General features: G+C 40.2%; 1 protein-coding gene across 1 annotated transcript in view; it reads left to right on the top strand.

Annotated features, from left to right (window-relative positions):
* The window catches only part of LOC103184569 (coagulation factor XIII A chain), a 40239-nt gene that overhangs the window by 5550 nt on the left and 14514 nt on the right, over positions 1–20175 (top strand). Inside the window, exons 3-8 of the mRNA XM_007902662.2 lie at positions 7011–7199; positions 12702–12953; positions 14336–14454; positions 15225–15332; positions 17218–17392; positions 18691–18829. Of these exons, the coding sequence (XP_007900853.2) occupies positions 7011–7199; positions 12702–12953; positions 14336–14454; positions 15225–15332; positions 17218–17392; positions 18691–18829 (982 nt within the window). The remainder of the gene's footprint in view (positions 1–7010; positions 7200–12701; positions 12954–14335; positions 14455–15224; positions 15333–17217; positions 17393–18690; positions 18830–20175) is intronic.

Raw genomic sequence — 20175 nt, 5'->3', positions numbered from 1 at the left:
CTTGAAAATTGCTTTAAAAATAGTATCAAATATAGCCACCAAGATTAGAGCCATAGACATTTACGGCGTAGAAGAAGGTCATTCGGCCTATTGTGGCTGTGCTGGTTCCCTCAAGAGGAATCCTTTCAGTCTCATTTACTTGTCCTTCCCCATACCTTTTTAAAGTATCTGTCTAGTTCCCTCATGAACAACAACAACAACACAACAACAAAATTACATTTACGTCAGGTGGATGTCCCAAGGCTCTGGACAGTCAGGGGTCAGGACCTGAGCATGGGGGAGGGGTGAGGGAAGGCTGAGAGGTGGGAGGCTGACTGAAGGAGAGGAAAGAGCGAAGCTGGGAGGTAATGGCTCTCCCAAAGACCTTAGACAGAAAAGGGAGGTGGGAGATGGGCCGGCAGCTGGATAGCTGTGATGTGTCAAGGGAAGGTTTCTTCAAGGTGGGGGTGATGGTGGCTGTTTTGACGGGGGGGGGGGGGAGGAACAGTGCCAGATGACAGGGAGAGGTTGATGATGTCAGCGAGTAGTGGGGCAAGGAGGTGGAGTTGGGATTAAGGAGAGGGGTGGGGATGGGGTCCAGGTGGTGGACTTCATGGAGGATATGGTAGTGATGACAGAGGAGGGAGTGACAGGTTCAAAGGTGTGGAAGGAGGGATGGGTAGGGGTCGGAGTGTGGGATGGGGTGTAGGGAGGGCTTGGATGTTGGGAGGGCAGTGGCAGCTGAGCAGATTCCCTCGATTTTGTACTCGAGGAAGTCCAGAATTTCCAGCATGAAGGCCAATATAGATTCTGCCTCAACCACCATTCCCAGCAGAGCATTCCATATCCTTTAAAAAAANTTGCTTTAAATTTACCAGTTATTTCATTCCTGTTTTTATATTTTTTAAAAAAGTTAAACTTTTTTTTATTTGTGATGAATACTCACTTTTAGATTGGCAGATGAATATGTCAGTGGTGGTCTGATGATAGAATCAATTGGCACATTAGAAACTAGGTCTAGAGAGAAGAGACATAGAGGAAATGCTACAGTAGATAGCTGTGAAGTTAGAAGAAATATGCAAAGTGAAAAAAAATAAGATCAGAGAGAGAGTCTTCTGGGAGGCAACAAAAATACATTCTTTGTGTTTTGTTTTCTTGTTGTTGATGCTCTGATGGCACTGCTTATTTTGTGGAAAATAATTAGTGTTTCAATTTGATCTAAAAAATGTACGGGCAGCTTCCCGCTTGTGCCTTCTGCAGTCACAAAATAAGGAACAAATTTCCCCGCATTTGGGGGAAAAGCAGTAAATACAGGCAATCAGAGTACTGATTGTAGGGCAAAGTTCAGATGTCAGGTTACACGCAGGCTGCTAATACCCCCTCGTAGCCAGCTCCAAGAAAATTGTAACTTGTCCAGACAGCTGGGAGGAAGTTGCCCATCTGTTCTCTTCACCACAAGAGGACTGGAAGAAAACATTTAGTCCCATTAAGAAATTGGTATCACACTGTTGCAGAGATTAGAACCACTTCATAATTAGAGAATACATATCAACGATCCCCACGGATATAATATTTATAACATACCAATGGATAACCTGGACTGAATAACGCTGCTGTTTGTCATGTCACAATTGACCTTTGCCGAACATTGTAACCAGCAGTTCCCCTGATGTAGCTTTGACTATTAAAGGCTTTTTTTTTCCAATGATGACAACCAAGATTAATATCAAATTGACACTTTGCAGGAGATGAGGTAGGCAGTAATGTTAAAAAGAAACAGAGACATAGTAAATTAATGTTAAAATGAGACAGACCTATTCTCGGTGGAGGGTCCTTGGGGATGAACTCATTCCCAGCTTTTGTTTTTGAATTCGTGCCTTTGTGGTAGTCCGGTTCCTGAGCCAGATGGGCCCAAAGTATTCCAGGGCACTGCTGATGATAGCCCAGCCAGCCTAGCTCATCTGAGCACACCAGTCACTGAGAGCAGGTATTCTTCGCACTCAGCTCATGTTAACCCTGCAAACTAAAGCTCTAACTGGTTGGATGGGCATAGCCGGCATAGCATCCCAGTCATTCAACTTCATGGTGGTTGAGGACATTTCTGTGCACAAATTGGCTGCCGCGTTTGCCCACAAAATACACAGTCACTACGCTTTGAGATGTGCTCGTGATATGAAAGACATTATACCTAATGTAAAGATTATTATCAGAAGATTGGGGAAATCAGAGACTAAGCCATCCTAGTTTGTTCTCTCTTATCTCTTAGTACCAAGTTCAAGAGCAACTGTGATAACCTCCTGACTCTCTTGATTGGAAAATGTGTGCAATTGGTAGGGGGGAGGGTGGACCTCAGGAAAAGATAAGGGCAGCAAATAATTTCATAAGAAAATTAAACCCCAAAACCTAAGCACTGCAGCTAATGTTATGTCACACAGTATGATATCTAGCAACTGTAGCACCTTTATTTAATCTCTCATCTATAATTTTAATCCCATTAATTTAATTATCCGGTGATCGAATTATTTCAGCGCACAATGTTTTGACCACGTAAATTAGAAACAATTGTTCTCGGTAAATAGAGAGAAGAGCAAGTACTGTGAGGCAATGAGAATAATAATAAGGGTTTTTTTTGGTTAAGGCTGAAAAATGTGGTGGTTGTAAGATTCAATAACATACAATTACACTGAAGGTTACAGCACTAAAACAGGCCATTTGGCCCAACTAGTCTGTACCAGTGTTTATATCCCACATGAGACTCCTAATGCCCTCTGCTATACCCTTCTATTCCCATCTTCCTCAAGCACATATTTGATAAATATTAAATCTGTTATAAAATACAGTATTGGCATGTATTACTTTAATGGTATCATCAAGGTTTAATTATCATGAGGATACTTTCTTGATACACCTTTTAGCCTATGTTGTATAACCTTTAGGTTCTGCAAACGCATTGACATGTAAATCTACGGTAAGAGGAAAGAAATAGGAGAGAGAATATATAATGAACTAGAAGCAGCCACTATACTATAGCTACTGATTTAATGTATTTGTGTTCAATATTATAGCATCTCCTGAGAACACTTATTTAATATTTAATATGGAACTATAATATCAAGATGATTAAATGTAGCTGGGTGAGCAAGTCAAGTTAGATTATTAAACCTGGTTTAAAAATATACAGCTTTCAGATCGAGATTAAATATACTGTTCACTCAGCTGCACATTTCTTTCCTATCAAAGGAGACCATTCTATAGAGCCACAAGACCACACCAGAACAACAAAAACCGTAGCAATATTAGATGTTTTTAGAATCTTGTGGAATGAGATTCAGAGCACCAAAAATTTGTGTATGTGTGTATCATGCAAGTGTGTCTATGCGAATGTGTGTATTTGATCAATAAACAAATCATGAACCCATGTGAAGCCTTGTCACATAAATATTTGTACTATCTTAACATTAATGTGTCACTTTTTTGGGGGGGGTCAGCCGCGTGTCTGACACATGCGGTAAAACCCAATACCAGGCTTAAGAATATCCAAACCAAACTGAGAATTCCTTGGTAAGAGAGACCTAGAAAAGCACATAGCAGCACAGATTAAAAAAAAACTTTCAATATAACAATAAGAGGGAGATCAAGTAATATGTGAAGACTCAAAGGGACCTAATATATGTTGAAAATGAAGATGACCTCTGGTTCATTGGGTTCATCACATTACTTCCTGTTTTCTGTGCATGGACAAAGCAGAAAGTAATGTTGTTAGTGACCCACAAAGTAGAGGTTAGTCATTTTTTTAGAGTGAGGGAAGGTAAAAATTGCTGACTTTCAGGTCATTAGGCCCCTCCCAATGCCACTATCTAATTTGCCCAGGAAGTGACCTCAAATCGATTTAATGAACAAACCAGAAATTTGCCATTTTCCAACTAAATTCTAACTAACACTAACTAAATATATAATCCCTCCAATATAATAATAATAATTTGGTCACTCAATGCTCAACTGTTTGTGGGACATCACTGTGCACAATTGCCTACTGCGTTTCGTCACTACATTTTACAGTATATCCTGTGAAGTTCTTTGAGACATCTTGAAGATGTGATAAGGCACTATGTCAAATGAAAGGATTATTATTATTTTAACATTAAAAAGCCAGCGGGCATGAGAAGCAAGCAGGGCAACTATGTGCATACACAGTGAATGGGGTCCACAGTGATCAACCTCATTTACCTGGTTGTCTCCTCTAATGTTCAGCAGTGCAGCAATCAAAACGCCAGTTGTATGAAGTCACTTCACCCTGAGTGACACAGCATAAGATTTGCTACCAGAGCCTTGATGCAAGCTTTGCCAGTCTCCACTGGCTGCCACTCTTAGGTTAACAGAAGTCATAAAATACAGTCATAAAAAATAAGAAAAGGTCAGGGCACATTTTCAGAAAGACTAATTTGGCCCTTCAGCATTTGGAAGCACTACAGTTTAGGACACTCCGGTAAAGAAGCAACCTCTTTGTCAATTTAACTACGAGTGCAGCATAATTGAAGAGAGAACTGGGAACATGAAATCCTCCACTGTTTAGTTCATTCATGTCCTGGTTGCCAAATAAAACTTATGAAACTTGTGAATAATGTAGAATTGCCTCTTTTCTTAACAAAAAAGCATGTTTAGTTTTCATTTTCCGAATGCAATATAAAACCATCAAAAATAACACCCAAAGTCGGAGAGAGTTACTCATTTTTTAGGTTAGAATCCTACACAGTTACAGTAAATGCAGAAAACAATTTGTAAGAGTCCCATCAGCATACCAAAAGCCAGGCCAAAGCACGCACATCCTGCTGTCCAAATATATTTTGTTTTGGTCAGCCGGGTGTCTGACGCACATGGAAACCCATCACCTTGCTTATGAGTATTCAAACCAAACTGACAGATCAACATATGTATTCCAGCTACACATGCAACTTGCCCAGTGTCTGGAATAAATGTCAAAAAGGTCAGTAATTGTATTGTTTAGCATCTTGATTTACCTCCCAGAATATTGTCTTAATGGAGTCTTGTAGCTCAGTGGTTAGAGCACTCACCTCGCAAGTGAGAGACTGGGTTCTATCCCCGGCAGGGCGAAATGTTGGGCAAGTTTCCTTCTCCACACGCCTCTGTTTACTTAGCAGTAAATAGGAACCTGGTTGTTAGGCGATTGGCGGATCACTTTTCTGGGGATAATAATCCTTCAAAAAACAAACAAAAAAAAACTCAATCAATCCACAACTGTTTGTGGGACATTGCTGGTGCAATTGGCTGCTGCGTTTCGCCCACAAATATAAAGTCAATTCACTTTACAGTATATTCTATGAAGCGCTTTGAGATGTCTAGAAGACGTGAAAAGCGCTATATCAAATGCAAGGATTATTATTAAACCTTTAGCACTTCATCCAACCTTGTTGGATCAGAAAGTACAACATTTTAGGGTCGTTTAATAGGATAGTGGCCCAACTCTTAAGCAGTTAGGTCAGTATCTCAAGTGGTGGCAGCAAAATTGTCCTGAATAATTCTCTGATGGATTTTTAAACTGTTACTTTGTTGCAGTGGCAGACACAGTGGGATAGTTCCCTTGGGAATAAAAATGCTTTTATGAAACAATTCCTGCAGATAAAATGGTTCCAATAAGCAGGTAGAATTATCTTTGAAGAACGAAAGTGTCACGTGACATTCTGTGCAGCAGGAGTGCTTTGAATGTGACCTCTGGAGTAATTAGCATATCATCTGTTGTAAATGCAGAACCAGGGAAGCAGGTATGTCTTTAAACAAGAGCTCTCTGCATGTTGCCTTATTACTGCATCATCTTCAAAGGAGTTACACTGCCACTGAAGCAGGCAGATGGTACCAATGGAGCTTTATTTCCTTTCATAAATGGAAATTGAGGTGACTCAAGTCACATATTCTATGACAAAACAGCAGGACATGAAAATGACTACATTAAACCTTCCTCTGGTAGTAAGAAGTGGGAAACCTCTCAAAGTAAATTATTCTGATAATAGTTATGAAACTTGTTCACTTGACCTTCAGCCCTCTGACGATCCAGTTGACTACACAGTAGAAATCTATGTATAGGAGACTGAGGGTTAATGAAAATCAATGCTTAACATGTGTAGTATTCTTCAGAGTAGAAAAATCTGTTCAAAACACTACACCACACTGCTACTAGAATATTGAGTAAACTGGAAGACATTCCTTTAATGAGTTGTGGTCTCCTATCATAGTGAAAAGTGATTAGGTGGTGGCAGGCTGGCCAACTCGTCTCTTAGATTTGCCTGTCACAACTGGGATGAGATTTAAATTGATTCTTTTCTGAACTCTGTGGTCGTAGAAAAATTGTCCTGAATGAATTAACCTCACGTTCATTTCCAATCTAACACCTAGTGAGGCTCTTCTAAAACCTTGGATGAGCTGGTTTAACAGTTCCTCAGGTAACAGAGCAAGTTACAATCATGAGAGGAGAGACAAGGGATGCCTGTCATAAATATTCCCGTTGCTCTGCTGTTCTTCACAAATGGCAACATAAGATCAACAGTGGCAGAGTTGCCCATTGATACAAGGACATGAAATTAGACAAAACGCTGCTTCTGGTATGGTTCTGCTTTAAACCCTCGGGATTACACACAATCAATTTGTTGAACTCAGCATGGCTTATTGAACACGGACGCAAGCACATTTACACTCATTAAAAGCTGATTAATAGGAAGAGTTATCACAATACTATCTACACTGTAAACCGCAAGCTGGTACAAATATACATTTTTCTGGTGAACACATCAGCATGTAAAAACTTATTTGCACTTCAAGAAAGATTGGGATTTCCAGAATTTCATTGAATCATCTTTTCACAAATCCCCTAACACGGTATTTAATTTTGAAAATGCTTATTGTGTGAATGTGCTCTTTCCAGGGAGCGACACTGATTGTCTTCAGTCAGTCTGGTGACAAACTTACAATCTGAAATGAGAGAACGAGAAATGACATGTTATTTCTACTTTTTGTTAAAGATTTTCTGACTGTTTGGAGTGTTGATGTCCTCCCGGGTACCGATGACATCAACAAGAAGCAGCATCGCACCGATCTGTATGAGTCCGACAACCTAATCGTACGGCGGGGCCAAAGCTTCGAAATCAGAATTAGTTTCAACCGCCCCTACGTTCAGGGAAAGGACAAGTTCTGGGTCGAGTTCTTGATAGGTGAGTGCTTAACCACGATGTAGCTAGTTAGACTCAGGCTGTACTTCAGCAGCACAATAGATTCAATTGAGTTCCTGCCAGTGATCTATCCCCTTCTCTTTTCTTCTTCCTCCCCGGCCCACGCACACATGTAGCTCAGGAATCATCTGACAGGCGCACGACACCCACCCTCCATTATTCAGCAACCAATCAAGCAGTACGTGTGAGGGAAACCCAGCAGACTGTACAATAGGCACCCGCACCAGCCGCTGGAAGTACTATAGTTGGCAGGTTCCAACCACAGGCACTCGGTAGGGCTCATTCCTTGGATGGCACAAGTTCGCTTCTTCAGCACTACCAGGATAATTGGAATTGGTTGGATATGATAGGAGGCATTGTGAGAAGAGGACATGGATGAAACTATCATTCTCATATTTGATAAAGTGCTTATAATATTGAAACATCTCAAAGCGTTTCAGCGGGAATTGCTGTCACATCAATTGACTGTTTGGCAAATGCAGACGCCCACTTGTGCGCAGTGAGATGCCACAATCAGCCATGTGGGGACATGACCAATTGATCTGGTGGTATGCGAGTTGAAAGGTAATCAAACGTGATTGTGGAGGCCTGTAGCGTAGTGGTTAGAGCACTCATCTTGCAAGCAAGAGGACCCGGGTTCGATTCCTGGGCAGAGCGAAACGTTAGGCAAGTTTTTGTACTCCACACACTGCTGTTTACGTAACAGTAAGTAAGAACCTGGTTGTTAGTCGATTGGCGGATTGCTTTTCTGGAGGTAATAATCCCTTCAAAAAAAAAGAAATAATAATTTGGTCACTCAATCCATAACTTTTTGTGGGACACTGCTGTGAACAATTGGCTGCCGCGTTTCGCCAATAAAATATACAGTCAATCCCCTTTACAGTATATCCTGTGAAGCGCTTTGAGATACTTAGAAGATGTGATAAAGCACTATACCAAATGCAAGGACTATTATTATTCTCAGCAGCCTAGGAAAGTATCAGTCAAATGAAATGTCAGCACTATTGGCCCTTGGAACAATGAAGAGAATTGCCCTGCTACCATCTCCACTGGTCAAAACAACAATGTCTTGCATTATACACAGAACCATAGAATTTATAGGCATTTACTGACAAATACACAGTTATCTCAAGTGACCGCAATTGCCTATGAAGCACTTTGAGATATTTTGACATTATAGGCACATAATAATCAAATGCAAAGATTGTTATAATTAACAATAACCAGGGAGTATACAAAGGATTCCTTTAATCAAGTTGTGGTTCTTTGTGTGAGTCCCTTTTTGTTTAATTCTCAACATTTTTTTAAAGCATTTATCAGGTTAGATTTTTTTTGTCATCTAGCATCTGGTTCCTGGTTCTTCCCATCTGCCGATATGTTAACATACAGGGATTGCTTTTAATGTAATCCCTTTAAATCTTCTCAGTGATGTAGCAGTTTGAACTGAGATTTAGTTTTAATTAAGTTACTCCTTTTATCGAGGGCTAGAGTTATGCCATGCATGTGGTGGTTGCAGCGGGTGTTATTTCTCCCACAAGCTATCCTGGGAACTACCCGCTGATGCTTCGACTAAAAGGTGTGACACAAACAGGATAAACAGCTTGTAAGAGGCGGTTTACTGAAATTAGGTCTCTTCATCACACTTTGACATGGTATCCTGCTTGCCCTCTGCGCGTGAGTGGGATATGGACTTAGATATTGATCAGTGATTTACTTTGCAACATCCTGTGTCTCACTGCTGTTTATATTCTATGTGTTCATCTCAGTGGCTCTCCTTACTCTGAGATAAATGCATTAATAGTGCGGATTACTTTCCTTTTATCTCACGAGAGGGGTGACGTCTTAATGATGATGCTGTTTCAGTGGTATGTTAAAACATTCCCACTTTACAACAACAACAGCTTGCATTTATGTAGCATCCTTCACCCAGGTGCCTTGAGGTGCTTCACAGTGGCGGAGCTTGACGCTGAGCCGGGGAGAGAGGGGAGTTGACTGTAGGCATCATCAAAGAGGAAGGTCTTCAGGTGCAATCTGAATCTTGGTCCTAAAATTGGCCTAAATTAGTGCATGTTTTTTTCCATGTGTCTTTCATCAATGGGTTAGAAAATAGCATCAAAGTTCTCAAATCATTTAATGGACAATTGAAGACTATCAATTGGTTTCAAGGTTGAAAACCCACAGTTCAATACAAGTGACTGATAGTCATACCACACACGGGAGATGTTGAAGGAAGGTTTTGAATCCCTGTGTCTGGGATGACCAATCGAATGTCTGTCAGACATCAAGTCTTGAATAAGAGTTAACTTTCAATAATTGAACGTCAACAAGACCGAGGCCCTACTGATTGACTCCCGTCAGTGCCTCCTCACCTCAGGCCCTGACAGCATCACCATACAACAATGCACATTTCACCTTACTAAGCCAGTCCAGAACCTTGGCTTCTTGTTTGACTCTCAACTATCCTTTCTGCCCCACGTTCATGTCATGACTTGCTCTGCCTTCCCCCACCTCCGCAACATCGCCCGGCTCCACCACTGCCTCACACTGCAGGCCGCTGAAACCTTCATCCACGCATTCATCACATCGAGGCTCGACTACGCCAACTGCCTGCTTGTCAGCTTTCCCAACTTTTCCTGCCGCAAACTGCAAATCATTCCAGAACTCTGCAGCTCATGTCCTCTCCCGCACCAGGCTCCATGACCCCACCATCCCCACCCTCACCCGGCTCCACTGGCTCCCCATCCTCAGAGGATAAAGTTCAAAATCCTCATCCTTGCCTTCAAGGCCTTCCACAGCCTTGCTCCTTCCTTCCTCTGCGACCTGCTATCCCCATATCAACCTATTCGCTCCCTCCACTCAACAGGCTCTGGCCTGCTCCACGAGGGTGGGGGCAGAAAGAAACTTCATTCCACAATCCCTCACCTTTTGCCAAAAATAATTTGATGTAATGATGATGTAAATAAGGTATTTTGTAAATTAGACTCCACAGTACATTGTTAAGCGATCCGAGATGCTGCCCCGCTTGAAGGGTGCTATATAAATGCAAGTTGTTGTTTGATGTGATGTAACTTTTGGTGTGTTCATATAAATAGTGGAACTTTTAACTCGCATTGTGATGTGTATCTTTACATTGTTTTATTTACACTTATTCTGATCTTAGAAACGATATAGCAGTGAATGATCAAGTGGCATTCCAAAGGAGCTTAAACCAACTTTCTTGGGCTACAAAAAAAATTCAACAAAAATTTTCATTTCATTCCAATTTTTTCACTTTGACAGCCTACAAACTTTGGTAGCAATGTAACATGACAAATGTCTGCATTATGAGGCAGCCATGGGTTCCTCATATATTGCCAAGGTAGCTTCACTAGAGATATTTATTAGGTCTCAGTGTTGGCCCGTATTCCCTGAGCAGTGATCACACTCTCATTTATTTTGTATGAATTTATGCATGTAAAATGTATTGGGCAAATCAATTCGGGTTGTAAGTTGAAGCAGAGTGTTATCAAAGTGTTACCAATTTATCTATCAGTTATTATGTAGTTTTCCTACCATTGGAGGTGTTTAGCACTTCCTGTGCTATTTATTTCATTTTTAAGCATCTATATTCTCTGAAGGCCAAGTTGCAATCAGCCCAGACAACTGTTTTATTGGAGACTATTAAGCCCTGATTTACAGGTGCCGAAAATATAGATAATCTTTACTTGTTAATAGTGGAATTTCCCATTAAAAGCAAGTAATAAAATATTGCTATTTTAAGGATTTGGCACATGGAAGGCCTCCACCCCGTTGTTTTGCCCTTTCACATGATCAGCCAGTCAGTGTTAGTTGATGGTAGGCATCATGTCTTGTTAGCGAACAAACCAGCAGGAGAAGGCCTTTCGTGACTGTGAAGTAAAGTGCAGTATGAGCCTGGAGATCGAGAGGAATTTATAACATGAAGAAATGTCTGGCCAAACTCACCCCAGTGGTTGCTGAGAACACAGAAAGATGTGGAGATTATGCATTGTTCAGCTTGAGCTGCTGTGTAAAGTAATTGCCTGCATCCCATCATGGTAACAATTTGCAGAATAAGTCTGGCCTGCAGATGTCTTATAAAATGTAGCAAAATAACAGCAAACAACCAAAACCAGTGACTTTACATCTTGGGTATTCAGTAAAAAGATTTCCACAGGGAGATACATGATATAACACAAACCATCTGTGTTAATCTTTAGCTTGTTGCTATGTGCTTGAAATTTATTAGTTGATAGCTTAAGTGTTCATTTTTTACGTTTTTAAAATCCAACATCTTTACACTATTCACAATGACATAATAATGGAGAAGATTCTCTGATACAGCACGACCTGTATTAAGCTCCTCACGGGTTTGTGAGAACGCAAGTGTCCTTTGGACTCATGGTTACTGAGAGTGTGAAAGTGAACACTTGTGGTTTCTAGGGTAGACTGGCCAGTTTCCTACACATGCACACTGCCCTCAGCTAGTGGTGGTGTCAGGTGTAACCCGATGACTCAAAAAACCCGATGATGCTTTACCCTACCAACAGCAAATTACATTTGTATAGCACCTTTCACATCGGGAGGACTCCCAAAGGTTGTGGGCCGTGAGGGTTTTGCACCCAAGCCGGTGATTGGGACCAGAGATTGATGGAGGGCAAGAGAGGTGCAGGAAAGCAGATGACCGAAGGCACGGCTAAAAAGGAATGTCTTGAGATAGGCCTTGAAGGAGGCAAAGGAGGGGGCGAGGTGGAGGGTGCAACCTGTTGTAATGTAATAATCTTGTAATATCAATGTCTTGATATTTTTGGAACTGAAACTTGGGGTCACTTGGTATTTGTTGCTTCTAATTTTACTCTTTGGTTTTCAAAATGTAGGTAGGCAAGTATAAGATGCAAGCAATTGCCCTAGTGGTTCAAATTCCTTATTTGGAAGACTGTCCATGCAGATATTGTGAGATTGGTTGCAGCTGACCAGCTAACTGTGTTTGTACAGTGTGCAGGCGCACAAAGGAAGCCAGCTATTGAAGATATTGAGGAGTAGATGGAAAGAGGAAGATTGAGAATACCGCTCAGCAGCCAGACAGCTATCTACTGTGTATTCCACAAGCAAACCGATTATTAAGGAAGGCCAACTTTACCAAAGCTGTCTGATTTGTTGATGAACATGTGAAGAGTATACTCATAGACGAGCAGAGAGGACAGACAACTTGAGCAGATATGAATAATGTTTGCTTAGGCTTTCTTTGGGGTTGTAACTCAGATTCTGGAAAGATTCCTGACAGAGCTGATATATACAGTGAGTGCATAGATTATAATTTATGCTGTGTGTATGTGTGTTGGGACACCACACACACACACACCTAAGTCCAGCACCTTGGAACATCTTCCCGACATGAAAGGTACTATACAAATCTTGTTGTTGTTGTTGTTACTATTTAAGTAACGTCATTATTGAGCAGGAACTCACATATTACTTTTTTTGCAGGTCGGTACCCAAATATCACCAAAGGAACCTACATCCCCATTTACTTGGAAGAACAGCTGGAGCAAGGAAAATGGGGAGCAAAAATAATGACCACCTGGCAAAACACCCTCAGTCTTTCAATCATGTCCCCTGCTTACTGTCCTGTTGGACGATTCAGAATGTACGTAGCTATAATGACACCATATGGGATCCGCAGAACAGCTAGAGATTCAGACACAGATCTCTACATTCTCTTCAATCCTTGGTGTTCAGGTACTGTATTATATTTAACATACTTGTGGGAACCAGTTCCACCCGAGTCTAGATATACTCTATTTTCTTGGCATTTTACTTCATGGTTCGTTGTGTGGATTGCCACACTTTACGGTAAATCCTGTGATATGCCTAGAGGCGTATCACAGGATTCCCAATGTGAAAGTCGTTACTTCAAATTTAAGGATTATTATTATTTATTTCAGAGCATCCAAATTTGGTTGAATTCAGTGCTTACTTTGAAAACTATTTTCTTAAAAGAGCTGGCAGAAAAATAGCTTAAAAATCAAGGCTGGATTTAAGAATTTGCCAAATTCTGGATTCTTTGAAATGCTGCATAAAATGTGTAAATGTAGACCCAGGTGGAATGTCTCCTAATTCATGTCTTAGAAATTCAGGGCTTTATCAGTGAATTTCCCTCATCCTGGACACATGCCTCTGATACTCCACTGGTCAGTAAAACGACTGACCTTGAATAGTATGTTTCCATGATGTGATTTTCCCATTATAAACTCCCACCATAAATGTTGGCAAATCTGTACTGAGGAGCAGAGAATTAATCTTTAATTTGTTTCATGCCCACATAGCCTGTTAAGATTCTCAGTATGCAGTACATGAAATAACGGCTAGTCATGAGTAGAAAAACGCTTATGTAACAATAATAACTTTTGATGCATTGTTATATATTAGGCTCTTAAAAATCTTATTATTCTACATTAAAACTGCAAATTGATCCGCTTATACCCAGCTGTCAATCGTGGTAATATCATCTTGTGCAGATAGTATTAAAGTGATCTCTCACAATCTTAGTTTGTGCAATTTGAGCCCTTTTTATAGCCAACATTAGCAATCTTTTCATTTTATTGCAAATATCATGTACACAATAACAAATTACTGCATATAGCAGAGTAAGAGGCTGCATCATCTCAGAGTTTAGATGACACCAATAAACTATTAAACTTATGGTAATACCGGAAGCCCTGGAGTAAATTGTAGTCTAATTACTCACTGTAAACCAACCACAATTCTCCATCAATCACATAAAAATAAATAAATTGCATGCTGTAGAGCTTTATCACGCTGAGTTGCTGTCAAGTGTAGTGACTATTTGTAGGCCAATGCAGCTGCCAATCTGCACACAGCAGGCCTCACAAATAGCCATGAAGTTAATGATCAATTTATCTGGAGGATTGTTGGCCAGGATACTGGGAGAAACTCCCTTCACTTTTCAAATAGTCACAGGATCTTTAACATTCATTTCAACAGGCACTCCCCCAGTACTGCACTGGAATGTTAACCTAAATTATAAGCTCAGGACCCAGAACCCAAAACAGACTTTTTTTTAATATAAACTTTTAAATGGATATCTTGATCTGATTCAGATGATGCAGTCTACATGGACACTGAGGCGGAGAAAGAAGAATACATCTTAAACGATATTGGTCACCTTTACTATGGAGAGGCCTCTGAAGTGGTCTCTAGAGCTTGGATTTTTGGTCAGGTAATGATTGCCTTTGATTATCTTTTGAAAACTTTGAAACTAATGATATTAATCTGGAACTATAGCTTGCAAACTCCAACTCTTTTTCTGTAGCAGTTTGCCAGCAAAATATCAGGCTGGGACTGTTGGTAGCACTCTCGCCTCTGATTCAAAAGGATGTGGCTTCAACAAGAACAACAAATTCCATTTGTAAAGCGCCTTTCATGTCAGAAGGACATCCCATGGCACTGGACAGTCAGGGACCCAAGCAGGCGGTTGGGACCGGGAGGGGGAGGTCAGGGAGGGTAGGGTTAGGAGGGTGGTCGAATGCGCAATCGAAGAAGAGGGTCTTGAGACATGCCCTTGAAGGAGACAAGGGAGGGAGCATAACAAAGTGACTGGTGAATGGAGTTCTAAAGGGTGGGGCAGAGAGGCTGAAGGTCCGACCACAATTTTTTTTTCTGTGAAGGTAGTGCCTATGTATTTACAGACAACCTTTTGGCCAGCCAGGTATCTGACATGCGCTAAACCCCCTTTGTGTGTTTAAAAATGCTCCAGTTACAATTCAGTTGCCAAAAACACTAATGTAGTAGAGATGTACTGGCAAACATGAAAATAAAATAATTAATTGAATTGTTAATTAATTTATTGACAGTTGAAAATCAATATTCTTATATTCAGGGATTGTTAAGATTAAAAAATGATTACATTTACTCATTGGCGTAAAATGATTGTGCATTTTGTACTAATCTATTACCAAATGTAATTTCCTCTGCCTTAATTCCATGTAGTTTGAAAGTGGTGTATTGGACTCTTGCCTATATGCACTGGACAGGGCACGGATGCCTCTGCAAGCAAGAGGATGCCCGATCAAAGTTTGTCGTGTTGCGTCTGCAGTGGTAAGTTTAAAAATTATGCAATTTAAGACTATTCTTTATAATACAGAACCATCTTAAGGCAGCTTGGATTGTTGTCTTGGATTTTCACCAATTACAATAACTCCCTTCTTGTAGCTAATTTTAAACAGAAAGCTCTCAGTCAACCTTTCAATTGATGAGCAAAGTGGTTTCATCTGTCCGTCTGACCCAAATAGCTTTGCTGTTGAACCATTTGTTGTGACAGGAATCCAATTGCTGGACCGGGGAGTTTGATCTCAGATGTTTCATCTTTAGGTTTCATTGATGAATAGTCCATATTTCACTTACAGGCACTTGGCATCAAGGAATTTGTCTTCACACTGCAAATTTATCTTCCTAGGATGGGGGGGACGGTGTGGGGGGGAAGAGGAAAGTAAGCTGGGTCTCCTTGGAGTTGAGCAAGGTGATTTGGCAACAGAATGTCTGAATCGAGTCAACCCTCTGTGGTGGTCTTGGTAGTCTGGTTTGTGAGCTAGTAAGGGGCTGTGCTGATCAAAGACTAGCCAGCCTACATCATTTGCAGGAACTGAAGGGGAAGACCACTGGGGGTAAGGACTGTTCCCATTTAGACAAACTAAAGCCTTAACTGGGAGGGTGGTCCTCGTTTCACAAGCAGTGGGAAAGCTTCCCAAAACCATGAGAATTTTGCATGATTTAAACTCGTTCTTCTTTTCCATCTTTTATTGAAAGATGCTTTGGTTTCTCTGTCAACTAAATAAAACAAGTTTCCATGCATAGTTAGCTTAGGATCCTCTCGACTTAATTTAGACTTAATTGCATTTGGAGATTTGGGCACTCAAGAGAATATGATGCAAGCAGTAAATTCATAGACGTTTCAGGCATTGATATGGTAGACTTGCTCGGTCATCCGTTAGAATTTGATATTGATGCTTGTCAGTGAAGGCTGATCTGTTTCATGTCTCCTGCCCAATCCGCCCCAACAAGAGTGGGCAAATTTTCAGCTACTCTATCCCTACTCTCCAATTTGGAGTCCCTCCGCCTCGCAACCTCTCCACTTTAAAGTGCGTTGGGACGTCCTCCCGATGTGAAAGGTGCTATACAAATGTAATTTTGTTGTTGCTGTTTAAAGCTATCCCTAAGGAGGAAAGTAAACAAAACGTAAAGATTGTCTGATCTTCTGAGCAATGCAAACAAATTAGGAGGAAGTGCCGAAAATTCACAGCACGACAAAGTATCTGAAAGAGAAAGTCAAGAGTATAATCCTCCACCAGAACAGTCCTGTATCTACTGATTATGATATGCTAAAGGAATTATAGAGTGGAGCAGTTTGTTTTAATGTGAATAGCATGTTTTTGGCACTAAAATCTAAAGCATGGGATTTTAAATTTCTGAACGTTCTGCTTTTTGTAAGTGGTTTCAGTTGGAATGCAACAAGAGTAATTATCAACAACTCGGCTTGTAACGCAACTCCGTACATAGTCATTTTTTGGAATCGTGCTTCAGAAAACCAATTCCACAACTCCTCAGTAATGCGAATAGAACTGGAGGAATCCAACTCACAGAAATTGTTTAGCAGGAGAATGAATCATAGCAGATCTGAAACTGCAATCGTTACACTGTCATAAATCTCATCAAATTAAAACAGAAATGGACAGCCACCTTTATACATTGCTACGCATGTTTTGTTAAGTCTTAGTCATATTTAAATTGGGATCATATAACAAAGTTGTGCTACATTATGTATTGAAGTCTGTTCCTCCAATTTAAAGCATTAGTTGCCCAGCATTAAAGCAGTAATTGCAGGATTCCAGTAGAACTTTACAGTTTAATGTGATTAACTTCTTGCTGTTTACAAATGATGGAATAAATCACATTACATGAAAAATGAGAGATTCTCTTTGACTAGATTAATTCTCTGGACGAAGATGGTATCCTTGTTGGAAGTTGGACAGGTGCTTATGGTGATGGAGTGGCCCCCACAGCTTGGAACAGCAGTGTCGATATTTTGTTACAATATTTCCGCACAAGACAGCCAGTGCGTTACGGACAGTGCTGGGTCTTTGCTGCAGTATTCAATACGGGTAAGAACTGTGATATTTCAGTAGAACGTGTGTATCTTGAAAGTAATAACAGGCAGTGCATGAATTATGTGTATATGTGTATATAATATGTGCACGTGTAAAGTGTGTATACACACCTCTCTAGAGTGGAGAGCTGATTATCTGCACTAATTGGGATCTTCCCTATTGTGGACAAGTATACAGTCTGGATAATTGGACATTGCATAAAATACAAAATGTCCACAGTGCTAACAAAAAAAATGTTCCATTAATGATTATACTGTCATTGTGCTATATGCCACACTGTGCCAGTCATTCCCTTTCTGCTATTTTTGTTCTTGTGATTCACTCCTTCTTTCAGCTTTTCTCTCTTTCCAAGTTTTGTAACTTTTCTTTCCTCTTTCTACACATTATGACTATCTCCGTCTCTTTCTGACTCCAACTACACTCTATAAAGACTTAGTTCAGTTACTGGAAATATTTGTGTGCGCATGTATGTGAGGATTGATAGTGATGTGATTTAGCCAGTCAGCATGATTCAATGGTATCTCAAGCAACCTCGCTTGCACGTCTGTAACTTCATATGTATGCACCACAGGGGTTTTGCTGGTACCTCACAGTCCCATGTCCACTCGTGTATCAGAGCCTGATGTGGATGAATGGACATGTGAATAATTAGCCCGCAGATAATAAGTGCTCTATTGTAGTAATAATTATGGATGTGTTTGAGTGTATCTGTACATACATCATGTGTATTTCCATAGCAAAAGGCAATTGAGTTAGTGTATGTTTTTTACACTCTATGGTGATAGACACATATGCAAAAACACGCAAGAATGAGTATTCTAACATTGTTTTAAGACAAACATCTGGTTACTGGTTAGTGCCCCATATTTAGGAAACATAATGGGAACGCTGCCTTTTCAGTAAGAACATTTAGACCCAGCTAACAGGATGAGGAGATGGGAGAGGTGTTCACCAGCTGTTGACTGGCACGTTGGCAGATGAGGAAAGTCCGAAAATAATCACGAATGGCACATTTCTCACCTCATCATTTCTAGAAGTTTCTACTTTTACCGTCTCGCAGCGGATCAATTTCAAGTTCCTCACCCTCACCTATAAATCTTTCCATGCTTCAGCACCTCACTATCTCTCCAATCTTCTCCCACCCTATTCCTATAAAAATACTCCTCTGCTCTCCACTCCGCTAACTCAGGTTATGTGTCCACTGACTTCTCTCTGGCACCATGGGTGACCGAGCTTTCAGTTACTGTGCCAATAAACGCTGGAGTTTAACCTGTTCTCTTATATTATACCAGTTCTTCGCTGCTTGGGAATCCCTTCGAGAGTTATCACTAACTATTCCTCAGCTCATGATAATGATGGTGACTTGGTGACTGACGTGATTCTTGACGAAAATGGAAAGAAGGATTTAGAGTTCACAAAGGATTCAATCTGGTAAGATCTAATAACCGGATGAAGAGTTGGAGGTTCTGCTCATATCAAATTCACCATTTATATAGTACCCTTCGCATTAATAGCATCTCAAAGCACTTAAACAGCGGTGTGGTTTGATGCTGAGCTGGACGAATAGGGGAGATGACTGAAAGCACGGTCGAAGAGGAAAGGTGTGATCTGAAAATGGGCAAAGAGGGGGCAAGACAGAGGGATTGATACTAAAAGTTCCAAAGATTCAGGGCATATTGACTGAAAACATTGTTCAAGAAATTCAAGAAACTGTAACCTACACAGACTTGTGGAAATTTCTTGAATTCTGTTTATAATAATATAATCGAAGCCGTTTTTCTGCAATGCAGTACTTAAAAAAAAGCTTCCAAAGTAAGTCTGAATTTAAGAATTTTCCACAATTTTGTGGAATCTTAACTATTTAAGGCAAAATTATCTTATAGGCTTAGACTAGTTGGAATTTTGGGACTAATTATTTCAGTACAAATTAATCCTTTGTAGACTCTTTTGTTATTGAGCTTTTACAAAAATGTCACACTTCCAAATTGACTGAATACTGTTGTTCACTTACAAAATAGTCACCACACTTTACAGTAAATCCTGTGAAATACTTTGAGATGTCCTCCTGATGCGAAAGGCGCTGTATCAAATGCAGGTATTATTTACTATTATTGTTGTGAGCTGTTAATTACTCTAGAGTTGACAATGTTTATCTGTTTATACTTTAATGTTCATCATTAGAAATGTTTGCAACTCAACTGTTGCAACAAATTTGTTTGCGAATGAAAACGGACAGCTTTTTGAAAGTTAGAGAGGACTTTCGGTGTTCAAAGAGTTATCGTAATTTGGTCCTATGAACTAGTATCTCCTGGGAACAAAGGCTGAGACTGCAAAACCTATTTTAATTGGAATGCAAAGGTCCCTTACTCTCAACTTTGTAGGCTGGAAGTAAGCTTCTGCAACTGCATTTGTCCATCTTATCAATTTTCCCATTGAGAGCTTTGGGCTCATGATTTCCATAGGTAAATTGACCAGATATAAATTTTGGAATTGCAGAGAAAATACAATATGGCATTTCTGGAACAAGATCAAAGCATTATCATTTTTCTGCATTGAAGTGTAGTTTGAAGATAGGAATATACTATTTTACTAATGAAAATGTTAAACTATAAATTATTTACAAATTATTTGCTGAATAGCTATTTAAATCCCTCTTGCTGATACAATCTGCCTCTGCTGCCTCCCTGGGTAACCTATTCCACACTTTCACTTTCATGTAGAGTAATTAAATCTCAATTGTCTGTTCATTTTCTCTCTTCTAAGCTAGGTTCCGTGTC

This window comes from Callorhinchus milii, unplaced genomic scaffold, assembly GCF_018977255.1.
Source record: "Callorhinchus milii isolate IMCB2004 unplaced genomic scaffold, IMCB_Cmil_1.0 Scaffold2, whole genome shotgun sequence".
Lineage (NCBI taxonomy): Eukaryota > Metazoa > Chordata > Chondrichthyes > Chimaeriformes > Callorhinchidae > Callorhinchus > Callorhinchus milii.
The sequence above is the reverse complement of the archived record's forward strand: the minus strand, read 5'-3'. Positions and strand labels throughout refer to the sequence as shown.